Source organism: Chionomys nivalis, chromosome 7 (assembly GCF_950005125.1).
Source record: "Chionomys nivalis chromosome 7, mChiNiv1.1, whole genome shotgun sequence".
In the NCBI taxonomy this organism is placed as follows: domain Eukaryota; kingdom Metazoa; phylum Chordata; class Mammalia; order Rodentia; family Cricetidae; genus Chionomys; species Chionomys nivalis.
In genome coordinates, this window is record NC_080092.1 from 99,331,173 (window position 1) to 99,350,583 (window position 19,411).

The 19,411-nt window shown below is 54.9% G+C and overlaps 2 protein-coding genes across 3 annotated transcripts; one reads left to right on the top strand and one right to left on the bottom strand.

The window, feature by feature from the left end:
* Positions 1-1,752: 1,752 nt before the first annotated feature.
* Positions 1,753-10,441, top strand: Cbx2 (chromobox 2). 2 transcript variants are annotated; one of them, XM_057776657.1, is made up of 5 exons: positions 1,753-1,879; positions 1,957-2,000; positions 2,889-2,954; positions 5,191-5,296; positions 6,318-10,441. In XM_057776657.1, exons 1-5 carry the CDS (start codon positions 1,808-1,810, stop codon positions 7,590-7,592), a joined length of 1,563 nt encoding a protein of 520 aa, XP_057632640.1. In that variant the 5' UTR covers positions 1,753-1,807; the 3' UTR covers positions 7,593-10,441. The 2 variants fall into 2 exon arrangements, with proteins under 2 accessions (XP_057632640.1, XP_057632641.1); XM_057776658.1 differs by lacking the exon at positions 1,753-1,879 and having other exon boundaries at positions 1,963-2,011.
* A 3,935-nt stretch (positions 10,442-14,376) lies between these two features.
* Cbx8 (chromobox 8) lies at positions 14,377-18,750 on the bottom strand. The gene is made up of 5 exons (XM_057775270.1): positions 18,617-18,750; positions 18,181-18,224; positions 17,927-17,992; positions 17,762-17,828; positions 14,377-17,365 (listed from the first exon to the last, which is right to left on the bottom strand). The coding sequence occupies exons 1-5, from the start codon at positions 18,683-18,685 to the stop codon at positions 16,517-16,519; spliced, it is 1,095 nt and encodes a 364-aa protein (XP_057631253.1). The 5' UTR covers positions 18,686-18,750; the 3' UTR covers positions 14,377-16,516.
* Positions 18,751-19,411: the final 661 nt, after the last annotated feature.

A 19,411-nucleotide genomic window follows, 5' to 3' on the forward strand; every position in this document is an offset into this window, starting at 1 on the left:
AGGACTCACTTCCGTATCTAGTAGGAAATACAGAGTAGCTGTTAATGACATGAATGAAAAGAATCAATCCTAACTCATCCTACTAATGCCAAAGCTGTGAGTCAGAAACGCCACAAATTCTGAATCATACACAGGCTGCATTGATCTAATGGCTGCATTCCAGTCAAGTTTCTCCAAATTAATTATCTTAACTACTCCAACTGGGTGACCAAGGTTGAATAGATGGGGTGTGTGACAGACACACTTCAGGGAAGGGAACTTTTTCCCAGTGTGTTCATATCAGACTCTTGGCTACTTCTTAGCAGACAAAAAGAGAGGGAGAGAGTTGTATTTTTTTAAGTTCTTTTGTTGTTGTTGTTGTTCTTTAAAAATAAGCAATTGTGTGGGTTCCAAAAAAGGAAAGTGGGAAAATTGTAACAGTAAATGTTACTTCCCCCTGGAATCCTGAAGCGCAAACAGCAGCTGAAATGGACCAGCCATTTATAGGATTACAATAAACACACCTTTGTACCCGCTCTACCATTTACTGCCCAGATGATCTGAACACAGACAGACAGAGCTGGCTACGAGACTGCTGCGGCTTTCTTCATACTTGGTTCACCCACTACTGCACGGAAGCCCCTAAATGAGCAGTCATAGCGCTCTCCAGGAAAATGTCCCTTTCCCTGCCCCCTCTGTAAACAGTTGCGAGATCTCTCCAAAGCCTTGAGTGAAGGTGGCTGGTTTAACCCACCACCTAAACTGAAGAACACCCCTAAATCCCAGTGTGGTTCCCCGATGTTTCTTCTTAGGGCAGAAAGCTATTACAACCAAAACAAATGTTTCTCCTCCGCAAATAAGTTCCCCATTACGTGGAAAGAAGTTCCTACAAAAACGAGACTAGATTTGCAGCTGTGTCCAAGAAAGAGGCAAAACCAGAAAGTGGATTTTCATTGGAGTCTACTTTATTGAGGGAACGCCTCCTTCGTGAAGTTTGACTTGCTTCAAAACTCACAAAGAAGGCTACTCAACGGAATTCATGTCTGAACGAGAATAAAAGGGCGACCTGGAAGGACCCGGGCCACCCCAACTTCTACCACTGGAAATTGATCCAAAGAACTTTTCTGGCAGAGCCTAGCGAGTTGGAACAGAATCCGAGGTCATACCCAGGTCTGCACACAGTCCCCTACAGCCCACGTCGACGTCACCAAAATAGTGAAATAAACTAAGAAAAAGAGCAAATTGGTTGTGTCCCCCACGCACACATTAAAAGTCGAGGGTTAGGGGTCCCATTTTTGCAACTCTTTACTAAGAACTTGGAGTTCAGTCTTCCAGGGACCTGCTTTTTTTTCCTCTATAGCCTTGAAGAGAACAACAATCGCTTTTCGGTGTTCCCCGCCCCAACCCTGTATTTTTCTTCCACCCCTGATCCTGTAGTTTCGGGGTGCACTTATAGAGGACTGGTGGGGAGCAGCGTCCCTCGCTGGTGGGGGCAGGAAGCGCCGCGTGCTCCCCGCTTCGCTGCTCTCAACCCAAACAATGGCTTCCCGCGGGGACGTGTGATCCGGGGCAGTTAGACCCCAGGGTCCTCGGAACACGCAGCCTCTCCACGCCGCGCAGAGAGCGCCCAACCCCACGGACCGCTCCTCGCAGCCGCCACCGCGAACAATGCGCGCCCCGCCCCGCGCGCCTATTGGCCGGGTAGCTCCGGGGAGCGCAGCGCGGGCGACTGCGACGCGCGTGCGCGGGGCGGGGCGCGGCGGGGGCGGCGCTTTGTGTGCGACTGTGGGCCGGGGTCTGCGGGGCGCGGGCCGCGGCGGGCGGCGGCATGGAGGAGCTGAGCAGCGTGGGCGAGCAGGTCTTCGCCGCTGAGTGCATTCTAAGCAAGCGGCTCCGCAAGGTGCGTGCGTCCCCGCCCGCCCCCCGCGCGCACCCGGCGCTCTGCGCGGCTCACCGCTCGCTCTTCTCTCCCCGCAGGGCAAGCTGGAGTACCTGGTCAAGTGGCGCGGCTGGTCCTCTAAGTGAGTCCTCGGTGCGCGGCCGCCTTCCCGCGTGCGCCTCCCGGCCTGGGTGGGAACAGCGCGGGGACCCTCTCCTCTCGGGTCCGGGCGGGAAGTTCTGTGGCTCGAGACCCAGAGGACGCCGGCCGACAGCGATGCCCTTTGTTTACGATCCCACGGGGAGCGGGCAGGGAGGCCTCCAGCCCCGGCTCCCTCGGGCCCGGCCCTCCTCCTCCTCCGCGCCGCGCGCTTCTGGCGCCCATTTGTTGCATGCGCCCCCGCCCTGGAGCCGGCCGTGGCAGGCGCGGGACACGGCCCCCTCCCCTTGCCCAAGTTACCCCACTGTAACCTGAGATTCCTACTGGTAGGAGGAGCTCCCCTTTCTCGCCCCCCTCCGCGCGCTTGCTTTCTTCTTAATGAAGGGAAGGGACCCGGCCTTCCCCGGAAGGGGCTTCTTCTGCAGCTGCCCCGCAACCTTCCGTCCTGGACCCCATCCCCTCCCGATGCCCCCCTCAAACCCCATTGCTCTGCCCGCGCTCTCCGTGGTGTCCGCCACATTGTTCTGTCTGCTTCCCCAGCTCCCCCAGCTCCCCCTCCCCTACCTGTCTTCCCTTCCCTCTCTGGCTCAGGGCCAGGCTCGGGGGATTCCCTCAGCAGCTTTGCTCTTTGTTGGGTTTGTTTTCTTCCCAGGCGCTGACTGTTGAGTCCCCTTGTGGCCTGCTGGGACTTGGGGCTTGAGGTGGCAGTTTGCCTGTGGGTTTGAGGCCATGATGCTAACTAACTTCAAGGGCTTCTGGGACCCCAGAGGACTGCCTGGGCTTGGTGCCCCTGGCCCCCAGCAGGACTATGGGAGCTGTTCCTGCAGCCCGGTTGGATGCTGCTCACCAGCCCTGGTCTTTGCTTTTCCAGACACAACAGCTGGGAGCCAGAAGAGAACATCTTGGACCCAAGGCTGCTGCTAGCCTTCCAGAAGAAGTGAGAACATTAACAGCGCTCTGGGGGAGGGGAGAGTTGGGTGGAATTGACTGGTGACATGGTGGCCTGGGGGCTGTGGCATGAGATCCCATAAGGAGCCTGTCCCCAGGCTTACTTGAGTAGCTACAGCACTTTAAGGCCCCCGCAGACAGTCGGGACTTCCAAGATGAACCTTTGCGCAGACTCCAGTTTCTCTTGGCCCTTTCTGTGGAGTAACATCAGTGGTAATAGCAATTGGGGTTGCAAGCTTGCTATAAAAAGTAGGCCTGTCCCTCTGTCCCCGCCAGGATGGGCCTGAAACCCACAGTTCAGAGAGATGCATGTGATGTTTTGCTCAAGCCGTGAAACAGTGCAAGGCTTCTCTAGAATCTGCTTTGTAGTTATAGTTGACACTTCTGCTCTTAGGTGGGAGACATTGGTTAAGACAGAGGGTTGGGTAGGATAGTGTCGGGAACAGTGTGTTACGGGGGTGTGAGGGTCAGCATCATCTGAGTGCTGAGGTTCAGGAACACAGCACCATGTGGGTGGCAGCAGAGACACCTTCCTGCTGCAGAAGCTGGCTCTGTCAGTAGAGGCAGATGAATGGTTTGCTCAAAAGCTTCTCCAGCTGGGGTCAATCTAGCCGGCTTGTTCTCTGGGAGCCCAGCCTGTGTTTCTCACTGTAACAGGACATTTTGCAAAAGGAGTGGGGAGGGGGTAGGTTTTGGCAGGATGAATGAGTGCTTGCACTTATGGGAACTTAGAAGGGGATAGCGGTGTCAATTCCTCCTTTTACATTTATAGCTTGAGCCTCTGAGCCCTGGAGGGATGGCTTGGCACTTTCTAAGGGGTGGCATCCTTGGGCCAGGTGTTACCGTACACTTCTGCAGCCCCTGCTGGTAGAGAAGCTGAGTCGGGGGGACCACTGGAGCAGGTGGGAAGCCAGCTTGACCAGTGAAACAAGAGCCTGTCTCAAAGGCATCGTCCTGAGGCAGGGACCTCTTTCGCATGGATTCAAAAGATGCCATCGTGGGAATAGGCTCTTTTACAACATGGGACGGAAAATCAGGATGGTGCGTGTTCTGTCTCTCCCTGCATCCAGACACATCCCTCTGGTGGTTAACTTCGTGGTCAAGGAGGAACCACTGTGTGTAAGGAGATCAGAGTCACAAAGAGGATAGATAGGTGGTGGTCTGCCAGCAGGGAGATGCCCCTTGAACTCGAGGTGGAGGTTAGCCTGGGGGTTTTCCTGAAGGTCTGTTCTATGTGAGATCACTTTCCAGGACTCCAAGGAGATGGTGCTTGGCTATTTTATTTTGCATGTGTCTGTTTGCTTGGGGGAAGGGGGGCAGGCATATGCCATAGGCCTGAGTTGTTCTCGATTTTTTAAAACATTTTTAATGATCTATTTATTCTTATTTTATGTGCGTCACTGTGTCTCCTGCATGTCTCTCTGTGTGAGGGTGTCAGATCCCTGGGAACTGGAGTTATAGACAGCTGTGAGCTGTCATGTGGATGCCAGGGGATTGAACCCAGGTCTTCTGGACCCACTGAGCCATCTCTCCAGCCCCCTGTGTCTCTTTTCACCGTGTGGTTTCTGGGGATCAAAGTCAGGTTGTCAGGCTTAGCGGCGTGTTTTACCTGCCGAGCCATGTCACAGGGGTCTTTGTCACCAGGGGTCTTTTCCGATATACTCAGTGGGATAGCCTGAAATCTGAGCTTCCGTGACTTCGCAGCCTTAGCCATGGGTTGCAGGGGTACAGACTCTGAGGCCAGGCTGATGGGGGGCTTGATAACTTCCTCACAGAGTGCTGGAGGTGTGTGAGGAATGCAGGAACGGGGTGATATAAGTGAGCGAGTTGGCTTCGAGAAGCCTGACAAGCTAGTGTAAGCCACACTGGAGTCCTTAGCTCCTGGGCTAGCAGGTCATAGAGGGTACGTACTGGAGGGCAGTCTTCATGGAAGTGGACACATTAGACAGGTAGCCCCAAAGGCGGCTTTAGCTCTGTTCTCCTGTCCTCAGCTCCGTTTTAGCCAAACACGAGTGAAATGGATTGCCTGCAAAGATAGTAGGGACCAGCACCCCTGAGCCAGGGTCTGGACCTCTGCTGCAGCTTTCCAATAGGAGTTTGCTGCAAAACTGACGGTAAGCTGCTGCTAACTGGAGCTGTAGGAATCCCTTGGGAGTTGAGAGTGGAGGCTGGAGCCAAGGTTTGCAAGCAGAGCTTCTCAAAGCTGATTGGTGCTGTGTCTCCAGGGAACATGAGAAGGAGGTACAGAACCGGAAGAGAGGCAAGAGGCCCAGGGGCAGGCCAAGGAAGCACACAGTCATGTCGTCCTGCAGCCGGCGCTCTAAGCTCAAGGTGAGTGGCCACGGGCATTGTGCTCCCCCATCCGTGCCCATTTGGGCAGAGGTTCTTCAGGGGAGCTGTCAAGGTAGGCAGGCCTCTTCAGGCCTCTGCTGGTGGGTGGCACCAGCAGGCAGTAGGCAGAATGCATGCTCCTCCCATCTCGGACCTCCGTAGGTGCTTCCTGTATCAGCCCAAGTCCGTTCATAGTCTGTCCTCCAGGATAGCAACAGCAGACTTGGTAGATATGCCCAACACCCTCTCGCTTTGGAGACACTCCACCGGGGAAACCTGTGTGCAGTAAGTGCTCGAGTTTGTGTAGGAATTATGGACAAGCCAGGCCACGCAGGGTTGACAGACAGGTGGGGGAATAGGGGCAAAAGCAGTGATGCTATTCTATGCTAAGCCCGTCTCAAAATGTCCTGTTGACCCTCTTTGCTTGATGACAGACAGATGCCTTCCACATACTTGGCATCCTCCCTCTTGCCCTCCCCGCCCCGCGACGGTTCAGGAGCAGGACAGGGAAGGGGCTTCCGTCCATAGGCTCGAGTGTGCTTTTGCCCATTACTCGGACTTCATTCCACCGGGCTTCACTTCCTGTGGCCGAAGCGGAAGTGTGAATCTATCCTGACACCACCATCTTTCCTCCTAGCAGAAAGATGTCAGCCAGAGGGGGCCTGTGACTGAGAAGACATTTCTGTGGGTTGATGAAGCTGAGGGAGGGGGTCTGCTAGGGAAGCCTAGGGCCCCAGGGTTTGATGGGATCAGCCCCTGTCAGAGCTAGAAGGTCGAAGGTGCCATCTCCATTACACTACCATGGGAGAGTCTGGGTCTGCAGGCCACATTAGGACCTAGGAAGCAGAAGATTAACAACTGTTTACCTCTAATTGTGCATACCGCTGAGCAGGTTCCACCTCTTTGGACAAGCGTGGTCACTCCTCCCTGCCTGCTGGGGCCTGGAGGACCCTGGTACCGTGGCTGCAGGACACCTGGTGCTACCCAGACAGATTTGAATCGCACCTATTTGTCTTTTCAGGAACCAGATGCTCCCTCCAAGTCCAAATCCAGCAGCTCTTCGTCCTCCTCCACGTCGTCGTCCTCTTCTTCGGATGAAGACGAAGATGACAGCGATCTGGACTCCAAGAGGGGTCCCCGGGGCCGTGAGACCCACCCCGTGCCTCAGAAGAAAGCCCAGATCCTGGTGGCCAAGCCAGAGCTCAAAGATCCCATTCGCAAGAAACGGGGACGCAAGCCCCTGCCCCCAGAACAGAAAGCGGCTCGGAGACCCGTAAGCTTGGCCAAGGTGCTGAAGACCACCAGGAAGGACCTGGGGACCTCAGCCAGCAAGCTGCCCCCTCCACTCAGTGCTCCTGTGGCAGGCCTGGCAGCCCTGAAAGCCCACACCAAAGAGGCCTGCAGTGGCTCCGGCGCCATGGCGACCCCAGAGAACCTGGCCAGTCTCATGAAAGGCATGACCGGAAGCCCCAACCGTGGTGGCATCAGCTGGCAGAGCTCTATTGTACACTACATGAACCGCATGAGCCAGAGTCAGGCTCAGACCGCAAGCCGACTGGCACTCAAGGCCCAGACCGCCAATAAGTGCAGCCTCGGACTGGACCTGAAAGTGAGGACGCAGAAAGGGGAGCTGGGGGTGAGTCCTCCGGGAAGCAAGGTCCTGAAGGCCCCTGGCAGTGGGGCTGCAGAGCAGCAGAAAGGGGGCAGTTCAGGGGGCCCAGGTTCCCAGCTGGCCCCCACTCAGGAACTGAGCCTGCAGGTCCTAGACTTACAGAGCGTCAAGAACGGTGTGCCTGGTATGGGCCTGCTCTCCCGCCACACCACAGCCGCCAAGGCCATTCCAGCCACCAACCCAGCCACAGGGAAAGGTCCTGGGGGCAGCCCCACAGGGATAAACATGACCGGCACACCCACAGACACCAGCAAAGGCGAAAAACTGGCCTCCAAGGCTACAGCTCTGCCCACCCCTTCTGTCAAGAGGGACAGTGTTAAGTGCGTCGCCGCCTCCGGTGGACAGGAGGGCCACGCGGCTGCGGGAGAAGGCCGCAAGGCCCCTGCGCTGTCTGAGATGAGCACAGGAGAGGAGAACAGTAGCTCCGACTCGGACCCAGATTCCTCCTCGCTCCCCAGTGCTGGGCAGAACCTGTCGGTATCCATCCAGACCAACCAGGACTGGAAACCTGCCCGCAGTCTTATCGAGCACGTCTTTGTCACAGATGTCACGGCCAACCTCATCACTGTCACAGTGAAGGAATCCCCCACCAGCGTGGGGTTCTTCAACTTGAGGCCTTACTGAGACCGTTGCCCGAGTCCGACCCACCTTCTGGTCTCTGGTTTTGCTTTGATGCCTGACCTGGGGGCCCGCTCTGCCCTGTCTTGAGACTTAGGGCTGGGAACTCGTTTCTCTGGTGATTCTACCTCTCTGGGCCTCCACTCTACTCTGTCCTGTTGCCTCAGGAAATCTGGTTGGCCACTGGCTCAAGACTGTCTGCCTGAACAAGGCCTCATCAATACATATCCCTCCTTGGCCTAGTGAGACCCTCCCCTACCTTATTAGCCCAACTACCGTCAGGTGGGTCTGGGGAGGGCCTTCTGATACAGCCCCCTCCCCAGCCCTGTGGAGGGAGAGACAGAGCAGGCCGGACCTTCTCCCAAGCCCAACAGTGACAGGGCCTTTGTGGTGAAGTGGGGATTCTGTTCTTGGCAGATGAGACACTGACCTCATCATAAAAGGATGACCTCTGTGAGATTTGATTCAGGGACCCTGCAGAAGTCTACAGAACTCTGTGACTCTTCAGAGTTTCTGTCCCTGATGTGGGGTTGTTCCTGACCACAGCTGTGGCCCCAAAGTCCAGCCAGGGTTTGAAAGGCCTCATCCCAGCACCCAGATGTATCTCCGTGCTACTGGGTTTGGGAAGAGAGGAGTCCAGTGCGGCTGCCTTCCCGCAGGCAGGCCCGAGCCCCAGTGAGAAGTGACCCTGTTCTGCTCTGGATCCAGGCCTGCACCCCTGCTTAGGCCCACTAGAGTGTACTCCTCTGGGCTGCAACCCAGAGGAGGCTGAAGTAGCAGTTTGGAGTCCTGGGCAGGCAATCTTCCCCACTAGTTTGATTGCTAGGGCCAGATAAGGCCCCCTAGTAGCTGCAGTGCAGGAATGCAGGTGCACCCGCAGGCTTGCCACTCCGCTGCCTGGCTAGACTGGTGTCTCTTAGACTGTTGGGCAGGCGTTTTCTGTAGTTGAGTCTGGTGCAAAGCCCTGCCTACTGAGTGGGCCATTCTTGGGTACCATTTTCCCTGACAATCCTCTCCCACTTTCGGGAGCTTGTTTTTCCTTTCTAGCTGAGAAGCAATATCCCTGTGCCATTTATGTGGTGGGACAGTTTGACAGCCCACCTGGCAGGGGGTCCTGATTCCTCCCCCTTCCTCCAGTTCTGAGCCCCTTTCTAGATGCCTTCTCCCTGTCCCCCTTCCCAGGTAGCTGTCTTAAAACTACCTTGTCAGATTGCTGGCCAATGTCAGGACCTCTGTCCTGGAATATCACCTTGTGGCCATGACAATCTGGTCAGTGAGTCTGTGATGCCAAAAAGTGGGGGTGGTGTGAAACCCTTGTTTCTGCTTCTACCATTGACTGGTCAGCCGGCAGGTGTGGTCTCTTCATTCCTGTTGCCTTGAAGGGAAATGTCCCCTTCCAGAACCAGCCGAGACAGTGGGCTGTGGTGTCTGGGACCTATCACACTTTCAAAGTGCCCCCCCAGTAGTTCACCCCACACACACCAAATAAGAGATGGTCTTTGTGTGACCAAACTGACCTCAACACTGTGCCTTTTGGAACAGACCCATATCCATGGCTCCTGAAAGAGGCTCACAATATGCAGCCTCTGGATCCAGCACCAAGGGACCATGCTACCAGCAAGAGCTGTTACTGGAGAGACTCCAGGGCCAGGAAGCAGGTAGCAGGGGGAAAGAGTTGCCTGCTAGGCCATTGGCCTCTCTTCCTGTCTTCAGCCAGGGTCCTCCGCTGCCTCATCCAAGGTTTGCAGCTTCTTTTGTACCACACACTGCCTTAAAGGCACCTCCATATCTTTTGGTGGTTCCATGAGCTGTTGGAGAAGTGACCGTGTCTGGGGATCTAGTTTGACTGACTTTGTTCCCTGCTGCCAGGTCTCCAAACCCCGATTAGGTGCCTTTTATTTTTACCAGCTATTTCAGTCCCAAAGTTGAAATCTACAAATACCTTCCTCCCAGCCACTTTGCCTTCTTGTGGTGTTTTCCCTGGTGCTTGTGACCCCAGTGGTCGATTGTTACAAAGCATATGTGTGTAGTGTGCCCACATGAGAACCCGCTGGAGAGGCACACCACATGCTCCAGGTGGAGTTCTCGTGTTTACCAATAAATAAAAGTAGTTGCTTTTTAATGGTTTTTTATTTGCTGCTATCTTGCCCCTTATGTGTTTGTGTGTATATGTGTGTATGTAGCTAGTGTGAGTCCCACATCTTACAAGATTCTAAGGGTCCCAGATGTTCTGTGCCATATTTTCATGCCAAATGGATGTTTTAATTCTGTCTTAGTCCTTTCAAGACAGGGTCTCTTCCTGCCCAGGTTGTCCTTGAACTTCTGGCAGCCCTCCTCAGTCTCCCTAGTGTCAAGAATACAGGCACCTTTTTGTCTGCTTCTGTACCTGGTAGGAAAAGTGGCCAGCCTGTCTTCCTTGGTAGTATTGGTTTAAAAAAATAATAATCTTTGGTACCAAAAACAATGCCCCTTCTTGGGTATACTCCAAATTCCAGTCTTGGTTGGAGAGCGCTGGTCCTGAGGTTTGTCAGGAAGGAAATGTTGAACTCTGAGCCGGTGTCAGTCATCGGCTTGGTTTCTTTAGACGGTTGTTTATATATGCCCCTTTAAACGGGGAGTTGCTCCCTTTCCTAGGGAGTGAGCAAGGAACCCTGGGAAAACTTAGGGTCTGTGGTGTTGGAACAGAACAGTCCAGCTGCCAAGGAAATACCCCCAGGAAGTCTCTCGGGGTGTGGGGTGGAGTGCGGCCGGTGGTTCTCTGATAGCCGTATTTAACCAGATGCATCTCACAGTTCTCGGATTTCTAGAAGCACTAGCCTAGATTATAGGGACTTTGGACCGGTGCTAATTTATTTTGCCAGGGAAAGACAGTAAATGATTTAGGAAAATTCATGTCTTTTTGCTATTCTTAGTATTAATAAATATTTTTGTAAACTTTTGACTTGGTGTACATTGTAAGTAAACAAAACAGTCCTTCCTTCCCCCGTCATGGGGCAAAACACCCGTCTGGACATGTGCATAGTGGTAGCATTGGAGGAAAGAAATGGAAATGGCTTAGCCAATCAGAGGTGGGAGGGAGAAAAAGGGGGAAGGGCATCCTTGCAAGGAAGGGGCATGGTTTCAAGAGCAAATACCAGCGCCTGTGATTGACTGCGAGAACACAGGCTGAAGTGTCTGGAGAAAGTTGGCCATGATGAAAGGTGCAGCCTGCATCTAATGCATAGAAACCAAGAGTGCCGCCTGGTGGTGACGGCGCACGCCATTAATCCCAGCACTCGGGAGGCAGAGGCAGGCGGATCTCTGTGAGTTCGAGGCCAGCCTGGTCTACAAGAGCTAGTTCCAGGACAGGCTCCAAAGTACAGAGAAACCCTCTCTTGAAATAAATAAATAAACAAACAAACCAAGTGTACCACACAAAGTTGTCGCCATACAAAAGTCCAGTTTCTCAGAGCATCCAAGGAACTAAGTTTGAGAAAGCCTGGTTTAGTGGGAAAGATGATGTATAATTTTTGCCCACTAATAACACTACTGGTCAAAATGAATGCTACAGGCCTCCAGCAAATACAGGGAGCGGCTATGCCGTGCTCTAAGGAAACCAACAGCCTTACCTCCACCGTCCCAGTGAGGCCAGTTGGGAAGACACCGGGAAGAGCAGGAGGCTTTAATTCAGGGACCACTTAAGGCTCCTAACCCCAACTGATGAGAAAGGGGATGGGTGCTTATTACCTACCCTTCCCTAGTCCAAGACTCGCCTTTCTCTCCGGCATGAACTTACTCAGAATTTCCTCTGGCCTCCCAGGAGAATGGAGTTTTGGAAGTCTAAGGAAGATAGAACTGCAGACCCACCCCTGGCATAAAGGCTGTTGGGATTAAGGTTCTCTGGACAAGCTACCGACAGAAACACAAACTTTGCTGCAGAAAGGCCATTGTGTGTGGAACCCAATTCTTGATTCTTGCAAAGCAGGCGCCTGGCAGTTTGATTTCTCTTTTGTTGTCTTCAGTGCCTGTTTCATTTTGGAGAAGGTGGACTAGGGCAGTTGGATCCCAGATCTGTCCTAGGGGAACAAGCTAGCAGGGTAGGAGCAGGTGCTGGCCCTGGTTGGTCAGCTGGGCTCTTTGAGAACCTATGTCTAAAAGGACAAGGTATCCAGACCAGAGTTAGGGGTGAGGCTGGTCAACATTGATCATATTTATTTCGGTGCTGATTTAATCAATCCACCGCTAGAATTAATGGAGGTGGTACCTGGGAAGATGGGTGCAGCAGGGACCACCGGACACCACCTTCCCGCTCTCAACCCGTAGTGGTCGAGGCGGATTCCCAAAGACACAGAGATGATGCGTGGTAGGCGGAAAGGAGGCTTTTCTTTGCGCCTATCTGGAACCAGAGAGGGGGAGGGGTGGCACTTGGGACAGGCGCTGAGACCGTCGCCTGTAGAGGGCGCCCGCTTCCCACGAAGTTCGGCCCGGGATTTTGAATGTTGGTGGAGAGGAGGGAAAATGTGCCCACTGTCCTAGACTGTCCCGAACTCAGTTGCACGCTCTACAGCTCTGCTGCTCCGAGCAGCCCCCAGTCGACTCAGTCTCTGGCCGCGGAATGAAAGCCCAGGCTTCAGCCTATGGCTTCTCACTACTGTCAGCCAAATTTCCATCTTTGATGGCACCGAGACACTTCGGGCTCCCACTCACTCCCACCCTGGGCTCCGCTGTATCCGAGCCACCTCTGACCTGGAAGACTTTTTGGTGAAACGAAGAAAGCCGTGGATTCACCCGCAGAGAGCTGGGGTAGGCTTGTAAACCTTGGGCGTCCAGGGCACAGCACCAGGCCTCCATCAGAGCTGCGCACTATGAGCATCAAAGAGTCCGAATAAAAACGGCTCTTTGCAGAGCCATAAGTATTTCATTCAACCAGTGTTTGTGTTGGGCCAGGCTCAGCTCCTGCAGCGGCTCGAGCAGGTCCTGCCAATGAGGACATAGGGAAATCCGCCTGAGCAAAGGCGGTCAAGGGCCAGGGTCCCCATACCCGATCTTTGCTCTGCGGGAGAATCTGCCCAGAAAATTCGCTAAGGGAGCTCTGAGTCCAAGTTAAGGTTGGCGGTGACCAAAGAATGGCGAAATCGCGCAGGGTCAGTGCGGGTCTCATCCCTATATTCAGGTGATAACAGTGGTGGCCCCGACTGTAGGGCTGACTGCTGAAGTCACTAGACCCAGACCCAGCCACCCCACTGCTTTCTTGACTCCCTTACAGCCGTTGCCCTCCGGTGGGCCCAGCAAAGAGGCTGCCCGGCCCAGAGCGCCTTGAGGTAGCCTAAGAAATAGACCTTGGACCTCTTGGCGTCTGAGACCCTGCTCGACAAGCTTACCGCTCAGAGTCCGAAGGGCACTGGATGCTCAGTGACCCCACTGAGGCAAATTCACACCTCAGCCGTCGACCCAGGGCCTCCCACGCAGGTCACTGAACTTGAGAAGAGAGCCGACAGGGCTCTGCCAACGGTCTGGCCACTGCTTACTGGGCCAAGGGCAAAAGATGTGACCTGGTCCCCATCGGGCCTCCCCTTGGGCTCTGCGGGTTCTGACGGACTGCGGTGGCTTCTTCGCAATGGAGCGACGTCTGCCCGGGAATATAAAGGTAGAACCAGGTTCACTGTGAGGTCCTCTTCGGGAATCCGGAGTTGTGTGTGCAGCCACCTTGCCCACCCCGCCCCCCGCAAGAAATCTGCAGCCTAGAGGATCGAGAACACCCACCACGAGCATCCCACTCTGTGTTCCCCCTCGACAGCCCCTCATCCAACCTTGGGATATCTTCTGGAAAGAACACCAGGGTCTAAGAAGCCTTAGGGACTGGGGGTGGGAAGCGCAGCGCAGGACTGAGGATCGGCGGGCGGCTCCGGGTTTACTAATCACATCAGCGAGCTCTGCGCCGGCTCCAAGCAGGCAGTTGCCTAGCAATACCCGCGAATTCAATTCCTCAATCAATAGACGGAGGCTCTGCATTTCGGGGACCGCTGGCGAGGCTGTGGAGGTCTGGAGCACAAGTCCTATGACAGCATTGGGGAGCAACGCTTGGATAGCCGGCAGTGAGTCTGCAAGGCTCTTGGGTGTCAAGAGCTATGGACTGCTGACATAGAAGCGGGTGTTGTGTTGGGGAGCAATCCTCCGTCAGGCGGAGTAAAGGAGCCCAGAGGTAGAACATATCATCTCAGGGGTCCCCAAATTCTGTCTGGGTCCCAAAGAAGTACAGCCAGTAGTGAAGACAGCCTCCCAAGAGAGCTGAGAACAGTCATGACTCCTCTCCCTCTGCAACCCACCTCCCCTCACATTCCCACAGTTTCCTAATTGGGAAAGGGCCTTTTGGGGGGAATCCAACCCTACTTTAGAGTATGGGGGAGGAGGTAGGGGCACCAAGTGGGTAGTGAGAGAGGAGGCAAATGTCCTTTCCAGGAACTCTACTCTGTTTGGGGAGGAATAAATAATAGATAGATAGATAGATAGATAGATAGATAGATAGATAGATAGATAGATAGATAGATAGAATAATGAAAACCAAGACCCATGTTTATTTACAAAGTATATATTTAAACACGTAAAAAGTGATACTGGATACAGACACATTCACAACCCAAGAAGAAGATAGGTACCGAAGTTTCACTCTTGAGCTGAGTCGCGATCAATTCGAGATTTGTATATATTTGAAAATTCAAAAACCCAACACGCGCTCTGCCCGTCTGCGTTTGCAGACTCGGAGCCATGTGGCCCCAGACCCCTGTCCACCCCCCCACCCCCAGGTCAGCCTCTCAAGAGCGAGCTAAGGAGACACACACAACGGCCATGAACAGATGGCAGGACGAAGGGCAGTGAGGGCAGAACCAGGAATGCTGAAGGGAAGGAAGGTGCCAGAATGAGGAAGGAGGAGAGAGAGGAAGCCTTCGGCAGTCAGGTAAGGGACTCCTGTCCCACAGTTACGGTCCACGCGGTCACAGATGTGGCCTCCAAAAGCAGGTCTACCTGAAAATAGGGTCGACATCTAGACAGACACACGGTCAACGGCGGCGCTTATTTATACAAAGTCGAAAATACCAGTTTTACAAATATGAGCAGATAAAAATCCCCATTCCAGGGGCTTATCTTTAGGCGCAGTTTGATTTTCAAAAACAAATAAAAACACATAGAATACACCGGTTTTTTTTCTTTTTTTCCTCCCTCTATTTAAAGGCAAAGAAAGTCTGGCGGGAGGAGAGACTGAGACGCTGGAGATGGGGAGCCAGGAGGACGCAGGACAAGGCTGGGGTCTCTCTCAGTTCCTCCCCATTACCAAGTTCCTCTAACCCAGCCCAGAGCCCCCCCCCCTCAAGTCTGTGCTTTGTCCTACAAAAAGAGCCTCGCGCCCCTCCCTCCAAAAACCCTAGAAGTTAGATCGCCTGCTGGCCCTTTAAGGGCGGGGAGGGCGGAGAGGCCGCAAGATCCCTGCTGAAAGGGGCAACCATAGGTTGAGGGACGGATTTGTGCTTTTGAGTCCAAGCTGCTGCGCGTGGCGCCGTCCGGAGTGGGCCGAGACCAGGGGCGCAGAGGGTGGACGGGCGCCTCGTCCCCAGCAGCGCCCGCTCCACCTCGCGCTCCCCCCCCCTTCGGCGGAGTCTGAACGTCGAGTTCACGTAGCGAGCACTCCGAGAATCGAAAGGGACTATAAATTACAGCTTTTGCTTTTAAGAAAGAGGAAAGAGGGGGGAAAAAAACTAAACTTCTAATGCACATTCTTGGATGGGATCCCTTCCACCCAGAGCCCCACCTGACCAAGTTCCACTTAGGCTGCCACCCCGGCGCTCAGCTCGACCGGCCTGGTGCGCAGCCCGCTGCCAGCCCCGCGGGGTGGCCTGGCGGCCGTTCGTCCTTCGGAGAGCAGGGCCCACCCTCACCCGACGAACCAGGCTTGTCCAAGTCTTCCTGGGAGGTGGGGCCGCCCTGTCTTCTGGCAAAGATAGAGGACGCGCAAAGGAAAAGTTCACCCGAACATTTTTCTTGTAAAACAACTGTCTGGTGATCTGGGCACTGACACGCAATCCTCCCAATTTATCCTGGCATTTCGGGAATGTAAACAAATTCGCTGGATTTCTTTTTCTCTCTGGAAAGTAAGGGAAGGAATCGAGGGAACGGGGAGATTTTTGTCCACATGACACACACATAGAATCCTTGTGTGCGGCACTCACGCCTCCCATAAAGTGCATCTCCTTGTGTGGTTATGGGAGAGCTGCGCCCCACCCACTCGTGACTTTTTCTACCTTCAACGACACGCGCGAAAAAGTTAATACTTTCCCTCTAATTGACCACTGAATCTTGGGGGGGGGGGGGAGAGAGAGAGAGAGAGAGAGAGAGAGAGAGAGAGAGAGAGAGAGAGAGAGAGAGAGAGAGAGAGAGAAACTGGGCTGACCCCACCCCCCTTTTTCTGATTGGGAAGCCAACCTTTTGTTGGCCTAGCTGACCAATGGGAAGGAGAGCAAAAATCCAGCCTGGGTGCTAGGAGCCTGGCACTGGGAATCAGCGGTGGGCCGGCTGAGCCCCAACACATACCCTCCAGAATCCCAGCACCCAGGCCCCCAACTTTCCTAGTGTCCTGTACCAGCTCAGTCTGTCTGCCCCTACCAAACCACAATCTCTCTCTCTTTCCTTGTTTAAATAAAAGAACTTCAAGAGTTGAAATATATATATTTAGATATTTTTCTTAAATAACATATTTACATCTAATAGAAAATAGAACTCTAGATAATTTTCCAACCAGAACTGAGGACGGAGGAATGAAAGGGACTCCAGGGGGACGGTGTGAAGTTAAGGACAGGACCAACCAGAAGGCCACAGCCACTCAGAAATAAAAAAAGCACTAAGCCACATTGGAGCTCACTCTCCCCTGCTCTGGTCCTGGGCTCCCCGTTCCCAGCAATTCATCTTTTTTCCTTAAAGAAGCCTTGGTCCGTGTTGCTCTCCTTTATGGTGACGGTCAAAAAGTTTGAGGTCACATCTGTGACAACCACCTTCTCCAGGTTAGTCAGGGAGGGGCTCCAGGACTCTTCTTCTGGGTCCCCCAAGATTCTGGCCACTGGGATCCTGGCGATAAGGGAGGGCCTTCCCCCTTGAGCCCCCATGTCCCGATACAGGCTCCCCACTGAGCCTGGGGTACCTGAACTATGTCGGACCCTGGGGCCACCAGGATCCAGGGCACCTTGGCCTTTGGCCTCCAGGAAAGCAGCCCTGTGTTTTATCACCCTGGCTGGAAAGGTGTCCACAGCCAATTTGCCTGAGGCCTCTGCCGAGCTAGGACTGGTCACACCATATTGTACCAGGTCTGAGTCCTGCCTTCGAGCAAGCTGGATCACGCTGTGGCCGGCTGGGAACTTTCCTGTCGCAGGAGAGGTGTCATCCAGCTTCCGGCCTTTGAGGTATTCTCCAAGGCCATCACTGGGCTCTCCCAATGGCCTCTGGGAAGGGTCTAGGAGCTCCTTCCGGGGCTTGGGTCCTCGCTTCTTGGAGCTGTCCCCTGGAGAGTTGGGCTTGTCATCTATGCGGCTGGCACCTCTTTCTCGATCCCTGTCCCGGTCCCGGTCCCGAGGTGGATCTGCCCTGCAGGCACTGGTGCTGCTCCCTGGTGGAGATAGACCTGTGTTCCGAAGGCCCTCACGGGCCCTGGATGTAGATGCCAAGTCCTGGGGTGATCGGCCTGGGTACGGGATCCGGATGCCTCTGGCGGAATCACTTCTGAATTCATAGGTTTTGGCTTTTGCCTTGGCCTGGGCCTGCAAAGAGAAAGCAGTGAGAAGAAGGAAGCAGAGCCCCGCCCCCCACGTCCTCCAGTCTCTACCGCCCAACTTCCCCCAGATGCCTGGGAAATTCTAATTGGGGTAGGGAGGTGGGCTTAATGGTTGTAGTCTGGGGGAGGGGAAAGGGGGTTTGTCTGGAAGCAGCCATTTGCAACCAACTTGTAGTTCCTTATAGGTCTACTTGGGATGGTTAGAGGGAGAAATAAAGGTCTTCTGGTGTAGCTAAGTCCCACCTCCTTGATGCTGCCACTGACTTGGTCAGAAGACTCCCAGATCACAGACAAGCACAGGGTATGGACACCACTGATCGTTTCACAAGCCCTCCAGGTCCCCTTTGAAGGTCACACTCCACCACTGGAGATTGCCACATACCTTAAGAAGAAAGGTTTTAGGCTTGGGTCCTCGCTTTTTGGGGCCATAGAGCTCCATCTCCCGTTCCCTAAATAAAGAAAAGGAAAAAAAAAAGGGGGTGTGTCCTAGCTGCACCGAAGTCAGCCTATATGGGATCCAGGGAGTAGCTGGGCAAAGGGTCTGTACCTTTCTTCAAAGGCTGCAAGCAGGCGAGCATCCAGGATATTTTCTTCGGGCTCCCACGTGCTGTACCTATAGGAAACCAGGAAGAATCTGGCATCAGTCCCTGCAGCAAGGAGAGAGGAGGGAGCAGAGGGCGTGTATGTGTGTGTAACTTTTCCGGCTGCCTTGTGTTGTATTCCAGTGTAAAGGGGAAAAGAGGAAGAAAAGAACCCTCCTCAATATCAGTGTAGGGTTGCGATTGCATATAACCTACTTACTTCTGCGACCAGCCCTTCCATTTCACGAGGTATTCCATGCGTCCCTGTGGATGCAAAAAGGAAAATGTATGTGTGTGTATGTGCATGGAGAGGAATGCAAGACGAGGACACAAGAAATACAAGCGAAAATGCATGCACCAAATGAATGCTCCAAACACTACCGCCAAAGGCACCAGCCCGCTGCAGCAACCCTGCAGAAACGCTGCACAAAGTGCATGCACCGGCATTCATTTCCCCCACCCCGCCCCCCATCCATGCAATCTGTGCACCGCTGCAAGTCTAAGAAGAGCGCAGGGGCTGAGCCGCCGCCGCCGCCACGGCCGCGGCCACTGCTGGGACCTGGGGGAAGGGAGGCTGGGCTGCAGCAGGGGGAGGGAGCCCGGGCCCTGGTAAGGGAGGGCCCGCCGCGCCGCCGCCCGCTGTCCCCGTCACCTACTTTGCGAATACGCCGCTTCAGGAGGGCTTCGGCCGCGAACACCCGCTCCCCCACCGCCGAGAGCTCCATGTTGACTCGCCGCTTCCCCCCTCGGCCGCTTCCAGGAGCAGAAAAGCAGCAGCCAGCGCTCGACAGCCCATAATACTCTCCCGCTGACGTCAGTTCTCCTCCCTCCCTGCTCGCCCTCCCTCCCTCCGCCCCCGCCCGGCGCTTCCTCCCGCCCCACGTGTTGCTAACGACGTTGCTAAAGCCGAGCGGCCTAGGCCGGTTCTGCAAGCGCTGATTGGACCAGCGCCCGGCCACGCCCCTCTCCCCGTCTCCCCCGCGTTGCTACGTGACCCGCGTTTCAATCGCCAAGGGGCGGAGTCTCCGGCCACTCCGGAGACCAGGGGGAGGTGGGGGGGGGGTTGCCATCAGCGGAAGTGACGCGAGTCAGGGCGGGCTGGGCCGCTGTCAGTCTGCACTGCTAGCCAGGGGGGCCGCTGCCCTAGGCTCCGGCCCCCGCCCCCCCTGCCCTGCCGCCCAGCGGTTCCCCGGGTGCGTGGCGTAACCCCGCCGAGCCCTCTGGGTTCTACGCTTAGGTCCCAACCAGGCGCCGCCCTTCTGCAGACCCAGACCCTCCCCACCGGCCTCTGCCCCGCCCGGCGCCATCCCCCCCCCATCCCCCGCCGCTAGTACAGCACAATGCACAGGTACAGGGGCGCAAAGGGCCGCTCCCGAATCTCCGGACCTACTGCGCGCTCGCGCCGAACCCACTGGTTCCCTGACCCCTCCCTTGCGGCCGCGCACCCTCGG